Consider the following 24,476-nt stretch of genomic DNA (forward strand, 5'->3'; position numbering starts at 1 on the left):
TTGACATTCAAATCTATCGTTACGTATCATTGATTTAACAACCACATGTCTTCATGTTTGCTTTTAAACCATCCTTTCCTCTGCTTTATTAATTTTCAATGGTAAAATAAAACGAAAGACACTTTCTGTAACAATTTTTTGTACAAAGCGTCACAGTGGAATAAAAAGATCTTAAAGCTGCTTGGACAAAATCATATTATATTCTTACAAGTTTATTGCTATCTGAGAAATAATTTTGACTTTCGATCGAATGCAATATGAAACTGCTCGACCGGCAGACGAAGCTGAAGCCGAGCCAAGCCGAGAGTTTATAGTTCCATTGAAGTTTATTGTTAGCGAAAGAGCGGTAACAAGATGTCAATCGATGAACAACCAGCGCCAAGTAGTACTGGTCCCTTTCAGTAGCACGCGGCTGATACAATTACCGTGTTTATCACTGCCAGTTCACTGCACGCCGGCTTCGGTGAATAATATTGATATTGTAGCTCCGAGTAACGCAACAGTCATAAAGATACGATTGAATTGTCGTTCAGGAAGCGTGACGATGTTGCAGTTAACGTTTCTACAAACGAAACGGCTTCGTGTAAATTGTTTGTAACCAGTGCAACTTCCATTGACGCATTAGTACTTGAATTGATTACTTTTGTACAAAAAGTTGTTACGCTAAAGTAGTTGTGATTCATTGTCACTTTGACTGTCATAGTGAACATAATTGTAAGTAGTACGGTGTATGATAATAGGAATGATAAAGGATGTCATTATTTTATTTTTTAACCCTTGAACAAAACTTACAACCTATAGTTAAATGTATCATTTTTAAACGAAAGAGTTTCATATATTGGAAGAATAATTTTTAAGGGAACAGTGTAGAATTTAGAAAATAGAAATAATATATGCTTTATGCCATGGACTGTTCACTGTGACAGCCAATTTGTTACATTTATTATCACTGATCCTTAGAATCAAGATCTAAACTATTCAGCTATTAAATATTCATTTCTAATCTCCCTCCCTCGATTCACTACTACATTACATCTTTCTCTTCTAAATCAGGCTATTCCAACTGTATTTATAAAAAGCTATCTACATCGTCCTTGCAATGTCCAATCCGTCTGCCTTTTCAATCTATCAGCCATCCATCGAATCCAACGTTATCCGAGCGAACCGACAGAATCCTCATCCCTCCTTTCCATTCGTCTACACCGAAAAAAGATGAATCGCCCTGTCCCACGAGGGACTAAAGCACACCAAACTAACCGCAACAAAATAAAATATAAAAAGAAAGAAAAAATTCAGACAGCAAAGACCGAATGAACTTTGACTTTTCGCGTATCCAGGGAAGTCGCTGTCTGCCTCGACGACTGGAAGCAGCACGGGGGGTAGTGGTGGTGGTAGTGGAGGCGGCGGAGGCGGTGGTGGCGGTGGTAACGGTGGTGGATCCGGCGGCGGTAGTGGTGGTGGTGGTGGTGGTGGTGGCGGGTCGGGTGGTGGAGGGAGCGGTTCTGGCACTGGTGGCGGTGCAACCGCCGGTGGAGGAGGAGGGGGTGGTGGCGGTGCCGGTTCCCTGAGCGGGGGTGGAATCGTTGCTGTGAAGCAAGAGACCACCGTCGAACTCGCCAGCTTGGGCCACGGCTCGTACACGATGGTCGACTCGACGACCTTTCTGAGCGGTCAGCAACAGAGGGTCAGCAATCCATCCGAGGACGACGAAGTGCCGAGTCTGCCCAGTATGTCCCATGCGAGATGTGAGGTTACGTTTGTGTCCCTTTGCATGGGCATGCGTCGCGCTCATTTTTTTTTTTTCTATTTCCTTTCATTTATTTTCACTTTGTCTTTATTTTTTTCTTTATCGATCTCTTTGTCACTGATTTTTCTTTGGAATCGTGTCTTTAAATAGGTGTCACTTTTCTTCGTGTATAGCTGCCGCGAGAGAGTACGTTCTCCTCGTTGAGTGTATAGGGGCGTGGACCAGGGCGTGAGATATTTTTCGTCTGTGCACGTTCGATGCTTTGTGTTGCAGTATGGTTGTTCGGTATTGTTCACCGTGTCGATTATTCAGATTCTGTGTGCACTTCGAGGTGACTTATATGCTGATTAGCATTGATTAACGTGGAGTTTAATGTTGCTGTAAATGGATGTTAATGATCTTGGTTAGGATTGGGGTGAAGGGTTAATTAAGATGTGGTACTAGAAATAAAGAAACACGGGTCTGTTTCATCTTATTATTTTTATTAGAAGTTTTCATTCATACATATTTCTCATTTTTATTCTCGCATTATTATACTAAAATTACCTTTAAATTTATTTAATTTAAAATTTTCAAATAATCATAAAAACGAATCCTAACAACGAATGATGTTCGATCGTTGTTTTCGAAGCTGAAGGCAACTAGCAAAGGTAAGCGTAACTGAGAGTGAGTAACTAGAGTTTACAAAGGAAATTGAATGAAAGGAGCTGAATTTCTCGATGCTGATTCTTAGTGATGAAGCAAGGGGTCGTTTAAAGTTGCCCGCCTTGAAAGGCAAAGTCAAATGGCTCCGGTAACTGTAGCGATAATGTAGTTTGAAACTGCGGTAATTATTGAAATTTATAACGAACTCGACGATCAACCTTCTCGACGGTCCACATTGGCCCGCGTAAACTTAACCTGGAAAACGTGTTCTCCTGTTTCGTATCGTTACGTAATATTCACAACAAAAGAGAAACAATTATACATGTAACAGCAATCGACTAACTTCAATGATTATAGTTTGGTTTCTTTTAACAATTCTGTCGTTTTGTACGTGTTCGTTTTGATACATGTTAAATGTGTTAAAGAATTTGTCAGTCTTTTCTGTGTTCACGTTTGATAATGACACGTCTGTGTAATTGTGTTGAAAAGATAGATAATAGTGATCGTGTTTTCTCTGTTTCTTTTTTTCTGTAAACGTTTCTTCGACGACTATCGTGGAAGAATAAAATTTCAACCCGACATCCTGATGGATTTTCGTAGATCCGGCACAAATCAGCGAGTTGCTTTCAAAAACGATAGCGGATGCACACGCAAGAACGTGTCTGCTGTCGACGGAACAGATCCAGGAGTCTTTCCGGAAGCCGCACGACCTCTCCAGATTGATCTACTACAAGAACATGGCTCACGAGCAGCTATGGCTCGAGTGTGCCCAAAAACTAACCACCGTTATCCAGCAGATCATCGAGTTCGCCAAGATGGTTCCTGGATTCATGAAGCTCTCGCAGGACGATCAAATTGTTCTATTAAAGGCTGGTGAGTAATCCTAATCGGAAAATGGAAAATGAAGCATCCATTAACCCTTTCTAAATTATGATTTTATGGAGATTTTATTTTCTTTATTTTCAATTAAAATTGTTCATTCCATTATATTTCTTTAAAATGAATTTAATTCTTTTAAACACTTGGCTATGTTATCAACGAAATGTTGAACTATAGATTCGTATAATTTGACGGAATAGCCGAGATAAGGGCGCAGTTTCGTAAACAGGAATTATGTAAAAGTAAATTTTAATTACCCGCGTATGAAGTTGGTGTAAACATTGCCGGAGCTAAATAAATACTCGCGCAGTCGCATGTTTTATCGCGAAGGAAAAAACAAACCGAGACATGCGAATTGATAAAAATGTAATTCCTTGTACGCAACCGTCGAGCACTTGTTAAAGCATCGTAACATTTTGTTTCGAAACTGTGCTCTCATAAATCTTGAAGCTAACAATATTTTTCGCGATATTTATAGGTTCCTTCGAGTTGGCTGTGCTACGTATGAGCAGGTACCTCGATCTCCAGCAAAATTGCGTCCTCTACGGTGACACCATGTTACCGCAGGACGCGTTTTACACGACGGACACGGCGGAAATGAAGCTCGTTTCTTGCGTGTTCGAATTGGCCAGGAGTATTGCCGAATTGAAGCTTACGGAAACAGAGCTGGCTCTTTACAGCGCAGCGGTTCTGCTTAGTCCCGGTTAGTCAAACTTTACACATTTTTATTAATTAACTCCTCTGTGATGATAAATCTTTAACCGTAGACAGAGGTAATTAAAAGAGACAGCAGTAGATTCATCGAGTCAAACAAATACAATTATATTTAGCTTTCAAACTTTCTCGGTTCTTATACTTTGAAATGATTTATCTCTTTTATAGTTGATTGCCTTGGATGTACATAATTAATAAGTCGAAATCTTTAGATTAATTTTTCTCCGAATAATTAATTTATGAAATCGTATCTCTATTCACTCGTGTCTTCAATTAGGCACAATCTAGATGAGGAAAACGTTATTGAAAGACATATGATACACGTGATCGTCTCTAACGACTAACAAACGATAGTATTCATAATAAATCTCGTGTCAAAACAATCCACGCGATGATCCCACGACTATCGTCTCGGTCCAGCATCCAAAATAATCCAGAAACCAGTCAGGATCCCTAATTATCTCGAGCAGACCATTTCCTTTGTCAACAGCTCATAAAAATAATCACCGTTTATAAATACACTCTCAACGTGATCGTCCACACCCCTTCTCTCTCCAATGAGATCGAGGAAAGGAACGAGGCGAGACGCGCGTAAAAATCCGTCGATGGTGTACCAGAAATAAATCCGATCCAAAAATAATCATTTCAGATCGACCGGGGCTGAAAGGGCTCGCGGAAATCACGAGACTGTCGCAGGCGGTGATCAGGGCGCTCAGGTCGGAGTTGGATCGCAACCACGTGTCGCCCATAAAGGGCGACGTGACGGTCTGCGACGCGATCCTCGCGAAGATCCCTCAGCTAAGGGAGATCTCGCTTCTGCACATGGACGCACTGGCGAAGTTCAAACGGTCGCAACCGCACCTCGAATTCCCGGCCCTTCACAAAGAGCTTTTCAGCGTCGACAGCTGAACGATCGACGCGGCGCAGAGCGTCCCGACGCTGACGAACAAAGCGGTACGCGAGTAGCGCCGGGCCTTGCTCTGTCAAGGTGAGTTCCACCGTCCGGAAAAAATAACAAAGAAATGGGAAACGACCATGGATAGAAAGAACCGCGACGACGCCTGACGACGAGGTTCGATGGTTCGTCGCTCACCTAGGAAGTGTTCGCGTAGACGTTTCTCGTTTTTAGGGCCGATCCTCGATGCCGAAGATACGAGGTCTCTGGCGACGCGGAGGTGTCGAAGGGTTCGGAGAACGTGGTGCGAGTAATGAGGCTATTCGTTTGCTTTCCTTTCTCGTAACATAATACGATGGATTCAATTGATCAACTGGATGGCTGGTTCTTTTTTCGATCGTACTATTATTATTATATACACACGCGTTCGTTGTAGCTTTAAACTAAAGGGTATGCACAGAAAGAAGGGAACGGCGAAGGAAAAGTTGTTGTTAGATAGATGGATATTTGTTAATTTATAGAAACTCGTGTTTCGTTGTTGTAATTTAATTCCGACTTCGTAGCGACTTTTTTCTTCTTTTTTTTTTTTATAATTTAACCAGAGACATCGTTGTATGCTTAAGTACAAAGAGATTTATCGTCGTTAGAAAGGAACAGGAGTTTGATGAAAGAAGAGATATTGTTTTTCGCTCGTCGCTTGCACGATCTTCTTTCAAGCCCTTCGATTCTTTCGGACAGACAAAAGTTAAGATCCTCGAATCGAGGAGTAGCATCATTTGCATACTCGAATTAAAAAACGAACGAATGGTTGTGTCACGTAGTGATTCCATCTAGATCTGTTGCTCGGTTCGAACGAAAATGTATAACGATAAAGCTGGGTTATTTCGTAACAGAAGATAAATATGAAATCGTCGGTGTTATCTTGTAAGACCTGCGCAACACGATCGTTCGGACAATCAACCGATGACTTCGTTTTGGACTTCGATATTGCTGGATCTTAAGTTACACTGCAAGCGGACCGGCTTTAAAAAGTCGCCATTTCGAGCGGGAGACAAGTAACTGCTTAGCTGCGATTGTTGTAAGTTTCATTTGTTTCTAATTATTTGTTATCCGCGAACGCGCGTAACTTGTATTTTTTCGGTCAGAAACTGCGTAGTGCTGTTATTATTATTATTATAATGGTTACAATTATTATAATTATTATTATTAATACTATTTACTACTATTATTACCGTTACTATGATTATACGATTTATTAATATTTCTTTTATTTTATTTTATTCTTCTGAAAGCTTTCGTTTATTTTTTTTTTCTCTTCTTTCATTATGTACAAACTGCTGTAGGATAATTCGTGTTAAGTTTCTTTCTTTTTTTTTTTCTCTCTCGTTCATCTTCTGCAAACAATTAATTGTTACTGGTTAAGTGAAAGTTACCTTGGTGTTTCTGAAAGAAAAATACAGGGTTCACGAGTTAACCGAACGCGATGCAACGCAACGCGAAGAACGACAGTCTACCGGGTTTCTTTTCGTTTCTAATATTTTTCTATTACTCGTACTGGGATATTTTTTTTCATGTTATCGCGACACTTGTTAACTTATTCTCAGCCTCTATTATATCATCGTTCAACGATACATTAATTATTGCGTTAAGGAGAAGGGATGCACACAAGAATCGAATTATATACACCGTTGAAAAACGTCCCTTTATTAGGATGATTTTGTATGAAATAATAAAGTATTATAAGCGACCTGATTACATGATTTGCTTCATCATATACGAGACTCTGTAATTATTGAATAAACATTATGAATTGTTATCGTTCGCGTTTCGAGTGTAATTTAATTACTTTCAAACTCGAATCGAGCTCATTCCAGTGTCAATTGATTATGTAACCAATTTCTCGTTGTATATATTCTGTAAAATAATCGTGTAAATTTGTGTAAACGTTTCATTGGGTATTTGAATGGGTTTATAAAGGACCCGGTAGGCTCGTTGCGATCGGTTTATCAATGTTTCATGCGAGTCGAAAGTTACTTGTTTCTGGTCTACAGCGATCCTTCCTAGGGAGCGTCGATGAACGATCGTGTGATGAATAAATGCAGGATAATTAGAAGGAAAAATGCGACAGCAAGAGTGTAGGGAAACGGGCGTGTCGAGGCAATTAGAACATTAATAGATGAACGCGGAAGGCAATTATGTGCAATAATTCTTGGCGAACGAAAAGGGTGAAAAATAAAGAGAAGAGAATGACAATTATCATTTCTGTGTTTTATGACATTCTTTACATTCGGCGAAAAATATTAGAAATTAAATTATCAAATTTTCGTCGCGTCCGGATCTCCTCGGTCTGACCATATATCGGGACACATCTACTTGCGTTCTTTTTCGCCTCGATCGGAATCGTCGCGTCCGTGGGTTACACGGAAGGGGTGAAAAATTAAAACGAATAAGAAAACAAGAGAAAACACTTGGACTCGTCTACTCGACTGAATAGTTCTATACTCGCGGTGCTTACGACAGGGAGCAAAAGAGGTACAAGCGTTTAACCGTATATTCGTCTCCTTTCTGTTGCAGATTATTTCCTTCGTAATGAACGTATTGGGCCTTAAATAAACATAACATTGTTATATATAAAGTATACATAAAAAAAGCAACATAAAGTATATATATATATATATGAAAGATATATATATAGAAGTATATATATATATACAAATATGAAATATATATATATATATATATATATATATATATATATACATATATATATAGAAAGAGAGATTGTGAACATGTATGAATGCTAGAAAGCGTGATACGTGTGGGTGAAATAAGAATAAAAATGAATGAAAATACGCGCGAAAGAGAGACGAAACGATGATAGGAAATTATAATGAAAATAAGGGAACGTGCGAGAGCGAACGAAAGCTGCGTGTGATAATAGTAATTAACGAGAGAGAGAACTGAGAAATATCGGTTGTTATGATGATACATACATAAAGAAGTATATATATTGTATTAATTAAAGTAATGCAAAAAAAAAGTGGTTAAATAAGAGCCTCAGCCGGGACGATCCATGGACGACGTAGATGATAATATATACATATATCTATATAACAGGGGACTGGCGTGTACGGAGGAATTTTGATCGATCCGCCGATCGTTGCATAGAAACTGGCATACATTTAACAAACAAGTAAACGACGCAAAAAGATGAAAAATAACCGAAGAAAATAGCGATTCGACGAAGATTGTAATTCGACGCGGTGCACGGCCGGAGATCGCGTCGGTGTTTCCTGCAACCGTATGCAATTTTAACAGAATATATTTGATGAGAATAATATAGAAAGAATCAAAGAAGGATACCGATGCTATGTCCGGCTGTCAAACGTCGTTCAACTTCGTAGTAGTGGTTCGCATAGTTTCCTCTGAGCTACTTTAGACTCTATATATGTATAAACACACACACGCATCTATATATATTATAAATATATATATATATATACATATTAAAGAAAGGTGAAAAACGAGCACGATTCGGCGGTGCGAGCAAGATTCAACGGTCCCTGTGCTTAAAGAGAAGATTTAATTAAACACAGAGAAATAAAGAAATGAAATGAAGAAGGGTTAGAGAGACATATATATATATATATATAAATAAATAAATAAAGTTTTTGTCCATGGACCGGCCTGATCGGCTCACGGACGCAACACGTGGAAATGAAAAAGAATAAAGGAACACAGGCACACCGATACACACACGATATACACACACCCGCAGCGAGACTAAAAATGATAGAAAAAAAAGAAAAATGAAGAAACGACTAAACGAATACACAATTTTACATACACGATGCCTGCGCGAGCGCGTAGATAGAGTTTAATCGAGGTAACGTTATGTGCGCATTGTAAAAGTTTTGGTACTGTACGGCACTGTATTGACGCGTCTCTTTATACGTAAACACGTACTTCTTAACTAAATAATAATCCATCGCCGCGGTGAAGCGTTTTTTACGCACCGTTACCGGCTTTCCTCGCTTTCGTCGGCCAGGCGATGCCGGCTTATCATCTGTCGTGCACCCCGAGCGTACGCCAATACGATTTTCCAACAAAAATTCAGACGAATACGGAATCATTTCGCTCGTTCTAATACGTCGATGGGTTGTGAGGTATAAAGAAAAATTTGATAAAATCCAAAATTTTGTAGCTGGGTAAATTTTCAACCCCTCTAGCGATCGCACAAATTCTTAAAAATTTTCTCATTTATCATTATATCATACACGGTGCCAATTTATTAATTTAGATCCTTTAGATCCTCTTTATCATTTCGAAGAGATTTTATTATCACAGCTCCATCAATGTATCGAATGTAAGGTACAATATTAGAAGACTTTTAACTATGATCCTTTGCATCCTTGTTCCGTGTATATTCAATCTATTTTCCCCTCGATTAAAGACTATCTTAAAGACACCGTTTACTTACGATTAGAACTGTAAATGTTATTAACAATATATCTTCTCGTCGTTAACGCAATAAGTAAGATTAATAAACGAAAGAGTACTAAAACTTGGAATTAGAGGTCTAGCTGGTAACACGGTTCAACAGGTGCAAAGGTTCTTTCAATTCGTATTCATTCAAATTCTTCGATGGAAATATAATTAAGATTCGTTCATGAATTTGCAACCCTTTCGTTGCAGCAATTAATCTTGGTACCAGGAACACGAAATCTCAGCACGATAATTTTTCAAGCAAACGAAAGGGTTCGTGAAAATCGCGTTGGTTCGGTGCTCGAAAAGGTTTATGGGACCCGCGTGGCGGCCCCGTGAGACACTTCGTGGATTCAAGTCAATGTGATGACGATCAACGATCAATAGCTTCTTTCCTTTCGAGAGACGTCGTTCGTCGCGGCCGCGCCTTTCACTTCGTCGTTTAAGTCGATTTTTTGTACGCGATCAACGATTTCCGGTTGACACACGATTAGCTGGTTAATTAGTTATTACGGTAGGGTCGTCAGCGTCGCGCGAACGACACGGTCGACCATTGATTCGCGATCGTCGCCGATTTAAACGTCGTAGAAACGCGACAACGATCGGGTGACAAGTTGATTTTAAACGATCTACCCCGCGTTTTCAACTTTCTATATCGATCATCATTTCTAGCTGATTAATCGACGAGTTAATCCCCGTGAATTAGTTGCGTTCGCGACGTTCCTTTCGATTCACCGGGGAGGATGTTGTATAGTTGAATAAATTTTACAGTGAGTTGTTTAAAAATTTTATTATAATTAGGTAAAAATGATTAAACAAATCTTTAGGTAATTCGGCTCGAATATTCGGCACGATGTATACCTTTAAATTCGAATTTATTAATAGAGAATTTATTAATTATTCAACTATATCATTCTGTCCGCAGCGAAACGTCGTTTAGTCGAATTTAACGCTAAGTTCGAGTTTCGTAGCGCATCAGCGAGCCAGGTCGATACTTTACAGTTACAAAAGTGTCCCACATTTTTAGCGCAGCTTAGCAAGACCGCATAGCGTGACCGTAGTTGATAGACGTAACAGAGTTTATACATAAGTTTCATCGTAAAGTATCGTCCATCGTTCGCGCAAGGTCCTCCACTCTTATTGTAATTTAACGATGACACATGGTCCCTCGAGCAGCACCGAAAGCGATACCACCTTATTGTTATTGAACATCGGGCGAGTTTTTCTATTTGCGAGATCGTTGTATTAACGTTTCTATTACACACCCGTGCATATATGTATATTGTTCATCGCGTGTACCATTCGTTGTCGCGAGGATGGCTACTCGAGGGATTACTCGGTTCTTTAATCATCACTTCGAATCCTTCGAAGGAGTCGAGCGACGTGTCGAATGAAAGTATAGAAAGAGCTTCGATGAATAAGGGAGACGTAGACAAACAATTATTTTTGAAAGAGAGACAGAGAGAGCGAGAGAGAGAGCGCTTTTAGAAGATAATTCAAAGGCGAAACTTAGTAAATCATTGAAAATGGAAAGAGAATGTGGTGATTGTTTTAGCCCGAATCGTTTAGCATCGAAGAGAAACGTAACGAAAGAAAGAAATTAAAGAAAAATAATTGATACTAAAAAACTAGAGAAAGAAGGCTCGACGAGAGCGATGGCGAATCCGTCACGGTGCGCCGACTGACACGTTTTCGGACGGTTTAAATATACTTATAGCGAAATTAAGAAATGCATATTATTCTGCCGATTAACGAGTAAGTGCGTAGAATTCGTTTAACTGTAGATAAAGACACGTACACAGTCACGTACGCGCGAGTGCAAGATACATTACCACCTGTAATCGTTCACCCACAAACCACCCACCCAGCCACCCACCCATGTGTACACAGCGTACAAATACACATATATCACACGACACGTGCAGACATACACAGACACATACACGGACACGAACACGTACATATACTTAGACGTCGGAGATAATCGAGGTACGGTTAAGAGAAAAAAAAAAAGAAATATATAAAACGAAACGAATGGATAAGAGAACGTGAGAAAACGAGAGAAAGAGAGAGAGAACGAGAATAATGGGAGATATTAAAGAAAAAAAAAAAATAATAAATGCAAAACACACACACACAAAGGCGCAACACGTACACGCGCACGCACGTTGCAATTAGACGTTATTATCGCAATTTGGAGTTAAATTTTATAATATATAATATATAAAAATATATATATAATAAATAAAAGTTGACGGATAATATAGAGTTATATTAAATATCGATTAAAAAAAAAAAAGAAGAAAAAACGAGTGGGAGAGTTGTCTTCATTAGGGTGGCGCGGTACACGCGCTATCGACTCACCTTAATTCTCTGACTTTTTTAATCCTTTTAACACCTTCCACGATTCCTTTTAAGACAATCTCATCGCGACCCCATTTTCCATCACCTTTGGCTTTCTTCTCTATTTCGTCATTGCATTTTCTTTTAATGGATACCTTTTTATTTTTATAACGGAAAGATTACTTAGTTGAGAAGTAGAAGCTTGAGAATATGAAATTAAATTTTTACTTATTAAGTTATTATAGACTTCTTTGAATTCTCAAATTTGATTCCATAGCTAATTTCGCTAAGGCCATTACTTAATTTAAGTAGCAATATAAGTGAAAATTAATTTGCATCAAAGTATGTTTAATTTAAAGTTTTACTGAACTATAGTGGCGATAAATTGCCATAGTAGAAACAGACGACTGATTAATTTTTAAGTTTAACTTAGCAGTTTATTATAATACAAGACCGAAAAATTATTAGGATAATTATTTGACAAACTTATATTTTGAGAAGACCGCGTAGAATTATTTTTAAAATTCGACCGCTGCGTTATCTATACAAAAGCGTCGGAAACTACTCAATAAATTATCGACTAAACTTCCGACAATCGGTAAGTTAACAAATAGTTTGCGCCACTTTTATATAGATGGCATTTAATGGCTTGAGGATATAGTAAAGAATGAATATTCATAAAAGTAATTCCAATTTGTTTTAAATATAACAAATGAACAATAAATATAGTTTGAAAAAGGTGGCGGTGAGAATAATCTTGACAGCGTAATCTTCCTTATCGAAATCGACGCCAGCCGCCACAGCATGGGGTGTTAATTAATAAATTAATTATTGAATCGAAGAGTAGGTATTTGTAAAAATCAAATTTATATTGAAACGCAATAATTACTTCTTAATATTGTATAAAAATTAAATAATTCAAACAAATTTACCGGATATCCATGTATAAAAATTATAAAAATAATAAATTTCAATAGATATAACAATAATTTAATTAACAAACAATTGTAAAATTAAAAATAGTAATTAAATAAATTTGAATAGAATAATCAAACAAAATTTTGCAATATACCCACGCGAAAATTAAAGAAATAAACAATTTAAATAGATATAACAATAATTTGATTAAAAAACAATTGTAAAATTAAAAATATTAATTAAATAAATTTTAATAGAATAATTATACAAAATTTTGCAATATACCCACGCAAAAATGTAAAGAAATAAAGAATTTAAGTAAATATAACAATAATTTGATTCATAAACAATTGTAAAATATAAAATAATAATTAAATAATTATTAACAAATATCAGGTAGAAGTATTTAAATATAACTGGCCGTGGAACCGGTGAAGCGGAACGTCACCCTTGATTGGGCGCGCCGCTACACTATTGTCAACAGCTCGACGAAGAGCGACCTGGAGAGGGGTCAAATCTAGTCAGTCTTATCGCGACCGCCGAAGGATACGGATCAATCTGTCAAACATATACCGGTACGGGTTGATACCATGGATATTCGTGCATGGATTTATTAGTGTGTTACTATATGTGTTACTGTGTGTGCCTATGGTGTTTCCCATGTGTTTTGGAATATTTATACGCATACATTAGTGGGTTTTATGGTGTGGTCACCCATGTGTTTTGACATTTTTATACAAGTGCATTAATGTGCCGTGTGGTGTAGTACCCCATGTACCTGCATGTGCTTTACTGTATTTTATGGTGTAGTTCCCTATGTGTTTTGGCATATTTATACGGATTTATTAGTGGGTTTTATGGTGTGGTCACCCATGTGTTTTGACATTTTTATACAAGTGCATTAATGTGCCGTGTGGTGTAGTACCCCATGTACCTGCATGTGCTTTACTGTATTTTATGGTGTAGTTCCCTATGTGTTTTGACATATTTATACAGATTTATTAATGGGTTTTATGGAGTAGTACCCTATGTGTTTTACTATAATTTTGCAATTTTATTGTGTTTTTTGGTTTTGATCCTCATGTGTTTTGGGATGTATTTGCATGTGTTTTACCGTGTTTTATGGTGTAGTTATTCCCATATAGTTTTGCATGCATATTTTTGAATTATCTTATGTATTAGCATATTAACTACAAGAAATTGAGAGAAAACATATATCGTTCAAGAATCGTGATTTTTATGCGTTCAGATGAGTGCTTTGGCCAGTGGGATACCATTTCTTTGACGAGCTATGGGTCAGTCATGAGTCAATCGTGAGTCAATGTAAGATGCGTGGCGAGTGCAGTGGTGCAAGTCAACGATCGGTGAGTCGCATGCTTTAAAGTTCCTCCGGTTCCCATCATGTCGTAGGACGAATGGTCCGTAGCGACACGGGAATTGGTTGTAATTTTTACTTTTTGAGCGAGCATAGTGACCCACGAATATCACTGTATCATTTTATACAATGATAATCGTGCAAATTGCTTTTTTGTGTATTTTATGCCTTAGCTCAGGATAGGGTTTTCTTGTACATATTTACACATATAGATTTCAAGTTTAAAAATGTAGAGAAGTCGGATGACCCTCCGACTTCACAATACATTTTCTTTTTTATATGTACAAGAATTTATTTCGCGATGAGCGGATTTCAATATCAAAGTAATAAGCATGAATACTATAAATTACTATAACTACTTACTTTGATAACGAAATCGCTCTTGAAATTGAAACGTTTTTCCGATTTGACTCGTGAAATTGGCATCAGTTTAGTATATGGGCTGGCCCCCAGAGGGGTCGGTATTTGCTCTTCAAGCATTGTATAAAGTTCTCCTTTCGAACTTAAAATTCATTCTGTCACGTTCACGGTTCTCGACCCCAAACACTCATCATTCGCACTTCAGCCTCACGAACTCTATCACATAATCATTTATCCACCCGCATACGCTTGTGTAGTGAAATATTACCCCGTTAGGATTTTCAAGTTAAAGTAGTGTTGCGAAAAATTTTCAACGCGAGAGTAAATATTACACCGTTATGATTTTCAAGTTTAAGTAGTGTTGCGAAAAATTTTCAACGCGAGAGTAAATATTAGTTAGAATTTTCAAGTTTAAGTAGTGTTGCGAAAAATTTCCGGCGCGAGAGTAAATATGACTATACACTGACTAGTATTCGGTGGGAATCCTTTTGGTTTTTATTTGATAAAATTAGTTACAAGGATTCCGCGGCATAAGACCGTGAACACCACCTCATGGGAGATAAAACCATGCATTACTAGGCCTTTTCAGGCACAGCCATAGAGTACGGAACATTTAAGTATGTTGCAACCCATACGCTAAGCTGTCTTAAAGTCCTTTTGCCTATACTATTAGCGTCCACCACTCGGACACGTTGGATGCAACGTGTTCGATGGGTGGGTAGCGCTCTTAGCGAAGGGGTGCACCCTGCCTGGGCCTAGAGCCTTAAACAGGCGGGGTGGGTGGTATGTAGCGTCGGGCATAAGTCCAGGGGGCCTAAGAACCTCCGTTGCCAGCTGATATTAGCAGTGGACGAATGTTGAGTCATATTTGCTCAATTTTGCTTTTCAGTATTTGCTCTTCAAGCATAATTTAAAGCTCCCCTTTAGTCATGTTGCTAGATCAGGATTTTCTATTTTAATTAGTGTTGCGAAAAATTTCCAGCGCGAGAGTAACTATGACGATGCACTTACTAGTATTCGGTGGGAATCCTTTTGGTTTTTGAACTCAATGTTTTATTTAATTAATCAAATTAGTTACAAGGATTCCGCGGCATAAGACCGTGAACACCATCTCTGGGAGATATACCCATGCATTACTAGGCCTTTCAAGGCGCAGTTTAGAATGTGGCGCACATCCATATGTTCCATTTAATAAACTGCAGTCCTTTTGCCTATACTAGGGGCGTCCGTCAATCTGACACGTTGGATGCAACGTGTTGGACGGGCGGGTAGCGCTCTTAGCGAAGGGGTGCACCCTGTTCTAGGCGGGGTGGGTGGTATGTAGCGTCGGGCGTAAGTCCAGGGGGCCCGAAAACCTCCGTTGCCAACTGATATTAGAAGTGCACCATTTTTGCGTCATAGTTGCTCTAATTTGCTTTTCAGTATTTGCTCTTCAAGCATTGTAGAAAGCTCTTCTTTCGTACTTCAAATTCATTCTATCACGTTCATGGTTCTCGACCCTAAACACTCATCATTCACACTTCAGCCTCACGAACCCTATCACATAATCATTTATCCACCCGCATACCCTTGTGTAGTGAAATATTACCCCCTTAGGATTTTTAAGTTAAAGTAGTGTTGCGAAAAATTTTCAACGCGAGAGTAAATATTACCCCGTAAAGATTTTCAAGTTTATGTAGTGTTGCGAAAAATTTTCAATGCGAGAATAAATATTACCCCATAAGGATTTTCAAGTTAAAGTAGTGTTGCGAAAAATTTTCAACGCGAGGGTAAATATTACCCGGTTAGAATTTTCAAGTTTAAGTAGTGTTGCGAAAAATTTCCGGCGCGAAAGTAAATATGACTATACACTGACTAGTATTCGGTGGGAATCCTTTTGGTTTTTATTTGATAAAATTAGTTACAAGGATTCCGCGGCATAAGACCGTGAACACCACCTCATGGGAGATAAAACCATGCATTACTAGGCCTTTTCAGGCACAGCCATAGAGTACGGAACATTTAAGTATGTTGCAACCCATACGCTAAGCTGTCTTAAAGTCCTTTTGCCTATACTATTAGCGTCCACCACTCGGACACGTTGGATGCAACGTGTTCGATGGGTGGGTAGCGCTCTTAGCGAAGGGGTGCACCCTGCCTGGGCCTAGAGCCTTAAACAGGCGGGGTGGGTGGTATGTAGCGTCGGGCGTAAGTCCAGGGGGCCTAAGAACCTCCGTTGCCAGCTGATATTAGCAGTGGACGAATGTTGAGTCATATTTGCTCAATTTTGCTTTTCAGTATTTGCTCTTCAAGCATAATTTAAAGCTCCCCTTTAGTCATGTTGCTAGATCAGGATTTTCTATTTTAATTAGTGTTGCGAAAAGTTCCCAGCGCGAGAGTAACTATGACGATGCACTTACTAGTATTCGGTGGGAATCCTTTTGGTTTTTAAACTCAATGTTTTATTTAGTTAATCAAATTAGTTACAAGGATTCCGCGGCATAAGACCGTGAACACCATCTCATGGGAGATAAAACCATGCATTACTAGGCCTTTCAAGGCGCAGTTTAGAATGTGGCGCACATCCATATGTTCCATTTAATAAACTGCAGTCCTTTTGCCTATACTAGGGGCGTCCGTCAATCTGACACGTTGGATGCAACGTGTTGGACGGGCGGGTAGCGCTCTTAGCGAAGGGGTGCATCCTTTCCTAGGCGGGGTGGGTGGTGTGTAGCGTCGGGCGTAAGTCCAGGGGGCCTAAGAACCTCCGTTGCCAGCTGATATTAGAAGTGCACCGTTTGTACGTCATAGTTGCTCTATTTTGCTTTTCAGTATTTGCTCTTCAAGCATTGTAAAAAGCTCTTCGTTCGTACTTCAAATTCATTCTGTCACGTTCACGGTTCTCGACCCTAAACACTCATCATTCACACTTCAGCATCACGAACTCTATCACATAATCATTTATCCACCCGCATACCCCAGTATAGTGAAATATTAGCCCGTTAGATGTTTATGTACTAGTCATGTTTTTAGATCAGGATTTTCTATTTTAATTAGTGTTGCGAAAAATTTCCAACGCGAGAGTAAATATGACAATGCACTGACTAGTATTTGGTGGGAATCCTTTTGGTTTTTAAACTCAATCCAATATTTTATTTATTTAATCAAATTAGTTACAAGGATTCCGCGGCATAAGACCGTGAAACACCATCTCATGGGAGATAAACCCATGCATTACTAGGCCTTTGCAGGCGCAGCTTTAGAATACGGAACATATGAAAATATGTTACCATATTCTAAACTGTAGTCCTTTTGTCTATACTAGGGGCGTCCGTCAATCTGACACGTTGGATGCAACGTGTTGGACGGGCGGGTAGCGCTCTTAGCGAAGGGGTGCATCCTGTCCTGGCGTTACGACGTCCAGGCGGGGTGGGTGGTATGTAGCGTCGGGCGCAAGTCCAGGGGGCCTAAGAACCTCCGTTGCCAACTGATATTAGCAGTGCACCATGTTTTATGTCATAGTTGCTCAGTTTTGCTTTTCTGTATTTGCTCTTCAAGCTTTATATTTGCAAAGTCGAGTCACTTTTATTAAAAATAAAACCCCCTGGGGGGGCCAGCCCATATACTAAATCGGAGCCGTGAAATTTCGCCGATATTCTTACTTTTAATAAAGTGAGAATATCATCTTTAGTTTTTGCTAATCATACGTTTTAGCTTAGGCATTTCAGCACACATGAAGAAAACTGGTAGGTGAAAATACCTTTGGCCTCGTTCATTTTTATGCCCAAAGCTCATTCGGGTACTTAGATGTACTCGCGTGGGTGGAGGGCGGTGGACAAGGTTTAGTTTTAAGTGACATTTTGGCGACTGACAAAAGTAGTGAACCAATAGTGAACCACGATAGAAGTTCCACATGTGTGTGTGTGGTTAGGATGTGGGATTTCTATTTCTATACGTTTATTAACAATCTTAACTTGCTATAACATTACAAAATACTTATCAAGGATAAATTGAAAAATTTTTACATTAGATAATTCAATAGAATATGAAAATGAAATGTATTACTTTAGCATAATGTTCATTATTATTTGTCAGTCGATTTCAGCAAAAAGGTATGATTTTATTAGAGTGTGAAAGTTGAATTGAACTCGGGTGTCGGAGGCGTCCCGGGACGTTCTCCCTAGGTGTAGGCATTTTTGCACCCGGGTGGTTGTATGAGAACCGTGGAGTGAATTTTTGTGAGAATGATTTTTGCCCCTTTTTAAATATAGCGATAGGCAGGCAGGTAGTTTACTTCTGGTGTGATTGAGTTTAGTTTATAAGTAGGCAGGGCCAGAGCAAGCTTTCATGTTTCTCTTCGTATTCTCCTCTAATACGTGAGAAGCTTGTATCTGGGGTTGGAAATTAAAAAATCGAGAGGAAAAATGAAAATGCAAATTAATTAGTTGATTAATTAATTAATTTAGCATTCTCTCTTGATTTTTTCAAGGCCAAGCCTTATTAGTTTGTAAGTCGTAGTCGTGGTACTAGACCCGATTACAAAAATGAAGTATTAAAGTGAAAGTGCAGTGAAGTGAAATTAAAAGTGTTTTGTGCTTGGACATTTGCAAAAATTGTGCAGGTATGCGAGTAGCGATTCAAGGGATCGTTACTCGTTTACGTGTTACGTTTTTACAAATGTCTGAGCAAACGTAAAATTTTCGCGAGTGATTTTTGTGAGGCTATTGCCGAAGAAAGAAGAGGCTATATGCTGAAGAGCCCCGGCAAAATTTGCCCAGAAGAGGGGAACTACTAATGGCTCTCCATCTTCGGATGGACAGTCATTCTGTCACTATGCTCGCTAATTTGTTTTTTCATTTTTTGTGTTTTTCCTTGAACGGTATGAATAATACCGTCCAAGACGTATTGAACTTGAAATTTTACGAGTTCAATAACCAGCTCGTTGAATGGTCAATTCGCGATTTTATTTCCCCTATTTCTTTTTCGTTTATTACTTTATTGAAATAAATTATTATTTTCCTATTGATTTGCACATCAATTATATTTCATGTTCCCATTTTAAATAGGTTCAATTTATTTAAAACATAGTCTGGGTGAGTTCTCATTTTATTAAATATCTGTGAGATTGTAATGGTAATTATATTTTCTGTTCTCGGCATTTTTCATTTCAATTGTAATCGAAATTATGATGTTAATTACATTTTCTATTTCAGCATTTTATTGTTTAATTGTTATTTTGTTAATTGTTCCTGAAAGTATGATGTTAATGATATTTTCTATTTTAGCATTTTATTGTTTAATTGTTATTTTGTTAATTGTTCCTGAAAGTATGATGTTAATGATATTTTCTATTTCAGCATTTTATTGTTGCATTGTTATTTTGTTATTTGTTACTGAAATTATGATGTTAATTATATTTTCTATTTCAGCATTTTATTGTTGAATTGTTATTTTGTTAATTGTTAATGAAGTTATGATGTTAATTATATTTTCTATTTCAGCATTTTATTGTTGAATTGTTATTTTGTTAATTGTTACTGAAATTATAATGTTAATTATGTTTTCTATTTCAGCATTTTATTGTTGAAAGTTTTATGTTGTTTGTTTTGGGGGGTTTAATGATTTTAGGGAGGTCGCTATTTTATTTCAGGAAATTATTCTCTTCTTATTGATTTTATATGTAAATCATATCTGATGTTCTTACATCATATATTCGTATTCTGGTGTCTTTTATTAAATGGTTCTGAGGTTGCAATGTTAATTGCTTTCTGTTTTCGTATTCTACCCTTTCAATTGTTACTGAGACCATAATATTAATAATCATCTTTCCTATTACAGCATTTTGTTATTCAATTGTTATTTTCTCAATTATTTCTGAAATTATGATGTTAATCAACATTTTATCGTTTAAATTTTTATTTAATGTAGTCTCTTTTTGAGAATTTTATTGTTTTAGGTGGGTCACTAATGTAGCCACCTCCACGCGGTGTGACCTGGTAATCGGTATCGTTTTCTAAACATTTATCACACGATAATTTTTAGAAAACGATATCGAGCTGAGAGCTACGATTCGGTTAATATAAAGTAGTAAAATCAATTTTTCGAGCGAACACGCTATCTTTTTTATTCTGATTCTTTTCTTCGGAAGGATCTATCGATCCTTTAGCCCCGATGTAGGTTCCAAGATTATCGTTCTTAGCAAAATTCAGTTCTACTAATATCAGTCTATGAACACCCCTATTTCACACCGCATTACGAGTAGTAAAGTTTCATTCATTCTATAGCGAAGTTTAACTTATTTACACGTTCATGAAAAATTGCACAATTTATGTGCAAAAAGACAATTCGTGACGGGTAGATTTCCAAGTCAGAGTGATGTATTTGAACACATTTTGCGTATTCATGAAAATTTATTCTGAGGAGGGAGTCGTTCGAGGATGTTTTAAGTTTTTATTAATTTTCACAATCAATTCTTTTTTCAATGCAAAGAATTCTTAATTAAAATCATTTTCCTTTTAATAAAGTATCAAGTTCAATTTTGACATTAAATTTTTTTTTATTAGAGTTTTGCATTTATTAAATTAGTGTTGCGAGAAATTTCCAGCGCGGGAGTAACTATGACAATGCTCGCTCTAGTATTCGGTGGGAATCCTTTAGTCTTTAATCCCAATTCTTTGTATTATTATACAGGGTGATCCTTTCGCTTTTGGACCCAAAGAAAGTGCCACAACAATAGAATGAGGAAGTCGACATCCCATTTCTGTCACTGCTTACTTGACAGTCATATTTGATGACTAATTAATAATTGTATCATTATTGCTATGGTACATTTATTAATTATGCAGCAAATAATACGAGCGAATTGGCTGTGAAAATGCTTTCCTTTCTATTTAATCACTGTTATATTTTATTCACATCCGGTTGTATATATTGCTACCTGAATTCCCTGTTTCACATTTTGTTCGTTTTTAGATCTTATATTTTGCTATTTGTTCATAAATCTCTCTTTTTAGGTCTTATATTTCCCTATTTCCGGTCAAATCCATCACTATCCCGAACAAGTGAGTTTCACGATTTGTTCGTTTTTAGGTCATATATTTCGCTAGATCCAGTCGTATCCATCACTATCTCGAACAAATGTTTCACGATTTGTTCGTTTTTAGGTCTTATATTTTGCTATTTGCTTCGGGGTCCCAGATACCCCAAGACTATGAGTTCCTGATGGAGTCCAGCTTTATAGAATACATCACCGAAAGATATTGCAACATGACACAAATTGGAGGACTTCTGAATGCGAAGGGTTACGGGATTGCAATGAAAAAAGGTAAGCTTTCTTTTAGGTAAAATTTAATTTATTCAAATCAATTCTTATCAACATAAATAATTACAGATTCACCATATCGTCATGCACTGAACACTGCCGTATTAAAATTGTAACAACGTGGTTTGATCACAGAGTTAAAGATTAAATGGTGGACGCAGAAACGCGGGGGTGGAAAATATCGAGTATGTATTCGTAAAAATTGGAAGAAAAATTATAACACGAATTCAAAACTCAATTTTTATAAAATTAACGTTATAATTTATACGAAGAAAGCTGTCAAAGTATGGCAGAGGAGCTGGATCTTGACAACGTGGGTGGTGTTTTTCTAGTATTAACTGTTGGTGTTGCTGTCTCCTTTTTCTACACCATATTCGAACTTCTGTGGGAGATTGGTTGCACATCTGTACGCGAAAATGTAAGAATAATTAAATAATTTCAATCACATCTTGAAATACAATGTCTTAGAACTACTTTAAATCTTAAACCTTAGATCTTACCTTAAATGCTAAAATCTATAGGAAGATCCATTTTAAGTATGTCGTATTCACTTTAGATTTCCTTCAAAGAAGAACTCATGGCTGAAATTAAATTCATCGTAAAATGTGGTAGTACGTTAAAACCAGTAAGAAGAAGGAAAGGTTTTTCCAACGGAAGTGAAGAAGATAGTACTCGAGGTTGCACTCCTACTTATGGTTTTATTCCAGCGATCAGGATACCCAATTCTGAGGATAAATAAATTTATGTATAATGGAATATTTTATTAAATTACGAAACATGTAAATAAATACAATTTGATTAAATTTATAAATGTAGTATTAAATATTGTTCTTCTCTTTATTTCTATGGACACAAATAACATACCAGCAGCACAGATTAACTGTGACGACTGAAATGTGAAATATGAAGGGCGTGAAGTGTAAGATGAATTTTACATTAACGTTCCATTAGTGGAAATTGCTTACATATTAGTATCAACTATTTTCATTCAAAGGTACAATGATAAAATGACATTAAATAATAGTGAATTCAATATTTCTTATATATCAAAAAGAAATATGATGGGTTAATATTATTATTGGCCAACACATTTAATCTGTGATGTTTTCAAAAAGACTTTGATAAAATATATTATAGCATTTACAAAACAAGGATTAAATTATATACATTAAATAAAATCATAACCAATAATATCGTATAATAAACATGAAACATGAACCAGCAATTAATTGTAAATATAAAATAACAGAAAAAATAAATCGATCGTTAAATCAGTTAAATAAAATATATTATTTGCACTAAATGATAATACTGTATTGGATCAGATCCAAATAGGAACAATGAGCGTTAAGACACGTAAAACTTACCAATTTTTCAAACTAAACTATAAAAAGGACGTTCATAAAAGGAATTTCATGATTATATTCTGGTTTATCCGGTTTACCTTATTTGCATCGTCAGTTTCCCCCAATCAACGAGGAAAAAAATGAGAAAAATGTTATCTATTCAGAGAGTTAAAATATATTACGTCTGTATACATTGTAAGTGAAACACCCTCCCTTCTACGATTCCTCCGTGGATCTTATATGTCGCTAGATTCGGTCAAACCCATCACTACTACGAACAAGCGAGTTTCACGATTTGTTCGTTTTTCGTTCTTATATTTCGCTAGATCCGCTCAAACCCATCACTATTCCGAACAAGTGAGTTTCACGATTTGTTCGTTTTCCGTTCTTATATTTCGCTAGATTCGGTTAAACCCATCACTAACCCGAACAAGTAAGTTCCACGATTTGTTCGTTTTTCGTTCTTATATTTCGCTAGATCCGCTCAAACCCATCACTATTCCGAACAAGTGAGTTTCACGATTTGTTTGTTTTTCGTTCTTATATTTCGCTAGATCCGCTCAAACCCATCACTATTCCGAACAAGCGAGTTTCACGATTTGTTCGTTTTTCGTTCTTATATTTCGCTAGTTGCTTCGGGGTCCTTGAAACCCCAAGTAACATAATATCGGTGTCGCCGGTATCTCGGGGTCTCAGACACCCCGAATGCAGTAAATTCGGTAAGCAAAGAGCGCCATCGGTGCTTCGGGGTCCTTAGCACCCCGGATGGTATAATATAGGTATGCACAGATACTCACCGGGATTTCGGGTTCCTTAGGACCCCAATATGATATCAGGGCGGTACGTAGAGAGGGTGACTGGTGCTTCGGGGTCCTTAGCACCCCGGAGGGTATAATATAGGTATGCAGAGATACTCACCGGTGTTTCGGGTTCCTTAAGACCCCAATATGATATCAGGGCGGTACGTAGAGATGGTGACTGGTGCTTCGGGGTCCTTAGCACCCCGGACGGTATAATATAGGTATGCAGAGATACTCACCGGTGTTTCGGGTTCCTTAAGACCCCAATATGATATCAGGGCGGTACGTAGAGATGGTGACTGGTGCTTCGGGGTCCTTAGCACCCCGGACGGTATAATATAGGTATGCAGAGATACTCATCGGTGTTTCGGGTTCCTTAAGACCCCAATATGATATCAGGGAGGTACGTAGAGATGGTGACTGGTGCCTTGGGGTCCTTAGCACCCCGGATGGTATAATATAGGTATGCAGAGATACTCACCGGTGTTTCGGGTTCCTTAAGACCCCAATTTGATGTCAGGGCGGTACGTAGAGAGGGTGACTGGTGCTTCGGGGTCCTTAGCACCCCGGATGGTATAATATAGGTGTGCAGAGATACTCACCGGTGTTTCGGGTCCCTTAAGACCCGAATATGATATCAGGACGGTACGCAAAGGATGTTATTGGCGC

At 37.7% G+C, this 24,476-nt stretch overlaps 2 protein-coding genes and 1 long non-coding RNA gene across 21 annotated transcripts in view; 2 read left to right on the plus strand and 1 right to left on the minus strand.

Moving 5' to 3' along the window:
* The window catches only part of Hr3 (nuclear hormone receptor 3 ROR-beta), a 108,666-nt gene extending 97,159 nt beyond the window's left edge, over nucleotides 1-11,507 (plus strand). For 14 of the 18 annotated variants that reach the window (XM_076692916.1, XM_034317400.2, XM_034317388.2 and 11 more), the window contains 4 exons: nucleotides 1,338-1,745; nucleotides 2,993-3,265; nucleotides 3,750-3,974; nucleotides 4,635-11,507. In XM_076692916.1, the coding sequence (XP_076549031.1) occupies nucleotides 1,338-1,745; nucleotides 2,993-3,265; nucleotides 3,750-3,974; nucleotides 4,635-4,894 (1,166 nt within the window). In that variant the 3' untranslated portion in view covers nucleotides 4,895-11,507. The remainder of the gene's footprint in view (nucleotides 1-1,337; nucleotides 1,746-2,992; nucleotides 3,266-3,749; nucleotides 3,975-4,634) is intronic. The other 4 variants (XM_034317401.2, XM_034317402.2, XR_013063592.1 and 1 more) reach the window with 3 other exon arrangements.
* A 10,218-nt stretch (nucleotides 11,508-21,725) lies between these two features.
* Nucleotides 21,726-22,668, plus strand: LOC117600834 (glutamate receptor ionotropic, kainate 4-like). The gene is made up of 3 exons (XM_034316763.2): nucleotides 21,726-21,846; nucleotides 21,934-22,079; nucleotides 22,218-22,668. The coding sequence occupies exons 1-3, from the start codon at nucleotides 21,810-21,812 to the stop codon at nucleotides 22,398-22,400; spliced, it is 366 nt and encodes a 121-aa protein (XP_034172654.1). The 5' UTR covers nucleotides 21,726-21,809; the 3' UTR covers nucleotides 22,401-22,668.
* On the minus strand, nucleotides 21,925-23,249 carry LOC117600835 (uncharacterized). Of its 2 annotated transcripts, none has more exons than XR_004580526.2 (3): nucleotides 23,106-23,249; nucleotides 22,162-22,386; nucleotides 21,925-22,065 (listed from the first exon to the last, which is right to left on the minus strand). It is a non-coding gene; the product is annotated as an uncharacterized LOC117600835 (long non-coding RNA). The 2 variants fall into 2 exon arrangements; XR_004580527.2 differs by having other exon boundaries at nucleotides 23,029-23,242.
* Nucleotides 23,250-24,476: the final 1,227 nt, after the last annotated feature.

The sequence above is a fragment of the Osmia lignaria genome, chromosome 16 (assembly GCF_051020975.1).
Source record: "Osmia lignaria lignaria isolate PbOS001 chromosome 16, iyOsmLign1, whole genome shotgun sequence".
NCBI lineage: Eukaryota > Metazoa > Arthropoda > Insecta > Hymenoptera > Megachilidae > Osmia > Osmia lignaria.

Coding starts and splice junctions, on each gene's coding strand:
- LOC117600834 (XM_034316763.2), top strand. CDS start 21,810: ATGGTGGACGCAGAAACGCGGGGGTGGAAAATATCGA. Junction 21,847..21,933: donor GCGGGGGTGGAAAATATCGA/GTATGTATTCGT, acceptor ATTTATACGAAG/AAAGCTGTCAAAGTATGGCA. Junction 22,080..22,217: donor GCACATCTGTACGCGAAAAT/GTAAGAATAATT, acceptor TATTCACTTTAG/ATTTCCTTCAAAGAAGAACT.